Source organism: Siphateles boraxobius, unplaced genomic scaffold (assembly GCF_051911475.1).
Source record: "Siphateles boraxobius isolate OS27281-9 unplaced genomic scaffold, OSU_SipBor_1 260, whole genome shotgun sequence".
NCBI classification, from domain to species: Eukaryota; Metazoa; Chordata; class Actinopteri; order Cypriniformes; family Leuciscidae; genus Siphateles; species Siphateles boraxobius.
Genome location: NW_027508877.1, coordinates 170,001 through 175,000, shown reverse-complemented (window position 1 = coordinate 175,000; position 5,000 = coordinate 170,001). Strand labels below are relative to the sequence as shown.

Sequence of the window (5,000 nt, the reverse complement as noted above, 5' to 3'; positions counted from 1 at the left end):
CAAATGCTGCCTTGGCAACTTATTGAGTTTTGAAATACTAAAATTACTAAAAGTAAACATTTTTTTTGTAAAAATGAAATATAAAAACGACTAAAAAAGTAAAAATTAAAATTAACGACTTACACTAAAATAAAAAATCGGAAACTATAAGTATTCAAAATATATTTTCTTTAACTTAAATACTAAAAAGTAAAATAAACTAAAATATAAAATTAAACATTTTAAACAAAAATCTAATAATTATTACAAATGAATAATGAGGTAAAATTAAGTACTTTAAACTAAAATTTAGATCGGAAACTATAAGTATTAAAAAATATTTTCGCTAACTGCAATAAAAATAAAACAAATTAAATATAAAATTAGAAATGAAAATGAAATCAAAATGTTTGTTAAAAATCTAATAAAATGACAAATATTTGTATTAAAATATGAAATATAAAAAAATAAGTCAAATTAACTACTTGAGCAAAAAAAACCCTGAAAATTACTATTACTATTATTGAAAATTACTTACTATTTTCGTTAATTCAAATAAAACTAAAATAAACTAAAATATGAAATTAAATAGATTTTTTTTTTAAATTGACAATAAAAAACAGAACTACTAAAAATACTTGAAAAATAAAAACATGCTCTGCTGCAAGCAACTTCAAGAAACGACATGATATGAACATTTGCCAGGCAGTTTGAGTGTAAACGAGCAGGTCGACACGTTTGCACTGATGCATGATGGGAGAAGTGTGTGTGAAAGATGTTCACCTGAGGAGCATCTGACAGGCTTTACATGAGGTGGTGTCTTCAAAACAGTGCATCTGGAAGTCATGACCGTTAGCAGAGCTGTTCTCCGGACACATGTTCGACCTGCGTGCACACACACACACACACACAAACACACACACACACACTAATCACTTCTGGAATCAGACACAATACAGAAGAATATCACATGACTTGGTCAATTGATCGACTCACAGCGCCATCTCAAACTGCTCCAGCCACTTCTTCTTCAGCTCACGCGTCTTAAAGTACATGTCGTAGCCGCCTTGCCCGTATAAATCCATCAGGAGGAACGTGTGTGTCCACTATAGAAACACACAAGCGTTAAATACAGCAGAGGATGAAGTTCTGATGAAACACTGCGAGACGAGACTCAAACCTTCTTGCTGTCTTTCTCTCCTGACGGTTCATCTCTCAGCTGAAAATGTTGAAGTTCAATCAGTTCCTTCAGCTCCATACTCTCCCCACTGCGCTTCTTACACACCAGCAGAGCCTTATCGAAGAGGAACGCGTACCTGAACACACACACACACACACACACGCACACACACACACACACACACAATCAGTTCCTTCAGCTCCATACTCTCCCCACTGCGCTTCTTACACACCAGCAGAGCCTTATCGAAGAGGAACGCGTACCTGAACACACACACACACACACACACGCACACACACACACACACACACACAATCAGTTCCTTCAGCTCCATACTCTCCCCACTGCGCTTCTTACACACCAGCAGAGCCTTATCGAAGAGGAACGCGTACCTGAACACACACACACACACACACACACACACACACACACACACACACACACACACACACACACACACACACACACACACACAATCAGTTCCTTCAGCTCCATACTCTCCCCACTGCGCTTCTTACACACCAGCAGAGCCTTATCGAAGAGGAATGCGTACCTGAACACACACACACACACACACACGCACACACACACACACACAATCAGTTCCTTCAGCTCCATACTCTCCCCACTGCGCTTCTTACACACCAGCAGAGCCGCCTTATCGAAGAGGAACGCGTACCTGAACACACACACACACACACACACACACACACACACACACACACACACACACACACACACACACACACACACACACACACACACACACACACACACACACACACACACACACACACACACACACACACACACACACACAATCAGTTCCTTCAGCTCCATACTCTCCACACTGCGCTTCTTACACACCAGCAGAGCCTTATCGAAGAGGAACGCGTACCTGAACACACACACACACACACACACACACACACACACAGACACACACACACACACACACACAATCAGTTTCTTCAGCTCCATACTCTCCCCACTGCGCTTCTTACACACCAGCAGAGCCTTATCTAAGAGGAACGCGTACCTGAACACACACACACACACACACACACACACACACACACACACACACACACACACACACACACACACACACACACACACACACACACACACACACACACACACACACACAGACACACACACACACACACACACACACAATCAGACACACACACACACACACACACACACACACACACACACACACATGCACACATACACATACATACATACAAACACACACACACGCACCTGTCCTGTTTGGATTTCTTCTCTGGGCTGCAGATCTTGCATTCTCCATCTATTTTGGGACGACCGTATAATGCAAGAGACTGAGACTGAACACATAGAGAGAGAGAGAGAGAGAGAGAGAGAGAGAGAGAGAGAGAGAGAGAGAGAGAGAGAGAGAGAGAGAGAGAGAGAGAGAGAGAGAGAGAGAGTATCAGAATCAGTCAGAGTTCAGAGCTGAAGTGAATCGTTCTTCAGCGCTACTGTACCATGTTCTCGATGCACAGCTGAAACGTTGTGATTTGACGGATAATCTCATTGTCTCTCTTCACCTCGTTTACACACTGAGCCAGATCCTGCACACACGTATTTTTTCAATAGAAAGTAAAATAAATATCTGTTAAAAATATCTATATCTGAGTTTTTAGGGTTAAGACATTGTTTTACACACACAAAAAAAACACACACACACACACACACACACGCACACACACACACTTACCCTCATGGCATCCAGTGCAGTGCGTAAGTTTTCCTTGTCTTGTTGATCCACTGTATGTTTCATAAGCTCCTGAGGGAAACATTTGTCATCAAATGTAGTATAGGGAAACGAGAAGACAAGCAACATGAAGTCGTGTGTGTGTGTGTGTGTTACCTGCAGCAGCAGATGATACTTCAGGACTCTCTGCATGGGAACCATCAGCAGATCTCGCAGTGAAAACCTGCCGCTGTTGGCTCTCATCGAACACTCCTGACAAACACACACGCTAAATAAAACCCCTGATGGTGGTTATCAGTCGCTAGTATTTATATCAGATCCAAATGTGTCTGTGGTCTGTGTGTGTGTTTCTGACCTCCAGTTTCATCTTCACATCTTCTCTGGTGCTGGTGATTTTGTCCAGGTGTTTGGTGGCGGACTCCACCTGACTGCAGTATCGTCCGTACAGCAGCAGCCTGACACACAGATTTCATTTACATTCAAGTTTCAGTAACATGTAGATATAGTTTTAGTTAGTTTTTATTTCAGTTTAAGTTATTTTAGAAAATGAGAAATTAAATATTTTAAAATAGTTTTAGTTATTTTGTTGTTGTTTTTCTATGTATTTTTTTAACATGTGTTTTTAAATGTCTATTTTTATTTTTATTTATTTTTTTAAACTTTTTTTAGTACTACAGGTTAAATTAATGGAAAAAATAGCACAAATTATAAAAGAAAATAAATGAAATAAATGAAATTAGTTTTTATTTTTACAATTTCCCTTTTCATTTTAAAGTTTTGGTTGCATTTTTTTGTCTTTTTTGTTAGTTATTTGTTAAAATCCAGCTTTTAATGTTGTTTATATGTCTATGTGGTGTTTTTAATATGCTTTAAGACAAACCATGTGTAAATTCATAAGTCGACAGCATTACTGAGTATTTTCTCCTTAAAACTGCAGTGAACCAAAGACAGTCTCAAAAACATGGTTTGAAATCGCTGGTGTTTCTGACATCACAAACTACCTTGTAACCAATCAGATCAATGTGTGATCGTCAACGAGTGGATCTCTGAGCTGCTGTGAGTGAGTGGAGGCGGGGCTCATTTGCATATTCATAGAATCGTGTATACTAAAGGAGGGCTGGAGACGCGGGACTCAGCATCTCAACTCTCTTCACTTTTAGGTGAGCCAACCAGGAGCAGAGCCTTCTCAATGAGAAATCAGCGCAATTAATGTATCCAATCCTCTCGAGGGCTGAACGTGCTCCGCTCCCAGTCTGTGTGTGAGTGAGTGTGTGTGTGTGTGTGTGTGTGTGTGTGTGTGTGTGTGTGTGTGTGTGTGTGTGTGTGTGTGTGTGTGTGTGTGTGTGTGTGTGTGTGTGTGTGTGTGTGTGAGTGTTTGTGTGAGTGTGGTACCTCTCCTTGTAGTCAATGAAGATCTGATAGAGGTTTTCTGCTCCTAAGTGCAGTATAGACTCCTGCACCTCGTGATGGAGAGAGCGATGGGTCTTGGCCAGATCCTGTGAGAGATTACTCGGGGGATTATTATTATGATTATTACTTGGGGGATTATTGAACTGAACAGACGAACCGCACACATAGATCAGCTCATGATGGAGAGACTCACATTAATATTAATGAAGATGTTCTCCACGTCCACTGGCTGAAGGAAAGGCTGCAGTGGTTTCAGAAAGTGCTGTGGACACACAAATAAACACACATCTTAGCGCTCGCGCGTGTGTGAGAGAAACGTGTGTGTTTGTGGTTACAGACCCTGCCGAGGAAATGCTTTCGCTTTCATGTTGACTGACTCGTTCCTCTCATGATTAGATGTGTGTGTGGGAGAGTCAGTAAACCACAGCACCTGCACATCACACCGGTCCAATGGACAGAGTGAGTGAGACGCTTCTCATGAGAAGAAGCTCCTTCAGAGAGACGCTTCTCATGTGGCTCCGCACAAAACTTATGAAATACATTTCATATTTGCTCAAATTCAGTTGAATCAGTTTAACAGTTTAATAATTTATTAACACTCAATTCAATGAAATAAAATGAAATTGCGGAGAACAGCTCAGATCATTTGGCCGTGGACGTTTCCATTTTCTGAGAACGTGTATGTGT

General features: G+C 40.6%; 1 protein-coding gene across 1 annotated transcript in view; it reads right to left on the bottom strand.

Annotated features, from left to right (window-relative positions):
* Window positions 1–5,000, bottom strand: part of LOC143752306 (proto-oncogene vav-like) — a gene marked incomplete at its 3' end in the record, with an annotated part of 25,984 nt that overhangs the window by 11,256 nt on the left and 9,728 nt on the right. Inside the window, exons 9-18 of the mRNA XM_077245439.1 lie at window positions 4,507–4,575; window positions 4,296–4,399; window positions 3,259–3,358; window positions 3,060–3,155; window positions 2,907–2,975; window positions 2,674–2,760; window positions 2,429–2,514; window positions 1,160–1,295; window positions 976–1,085; window positions 763–864 (exon numbers count right to left, since the gene is read on the bottom strand). Of these exons, the coding sequence (XP_077101554.1) occupies window positions 763–864; window positions 976–1,085; window positions 1,160–1,295; window positions 2,429–2,514; window positions 2,674–2,760; window positions 2,907–2,975; window positions 3,060–3,155; window positions 3,259–3,358; window positions 4,296–4,399; window positions 4,507–4,575 (959 nt within the window). The remainder of the gene's footprint in view (window positions 1–762; window positions 865–975; window positions 1,086–1,159; window positions 1,296–2,428; window positions 2,515–2,673; window positions 2,761–2,906; window positions 2,976–3,059; window positions 3,156–3,258; window positions 3,359–4,295; window positions 4,400–4,506; window positions 4,576–5,000) is intronic.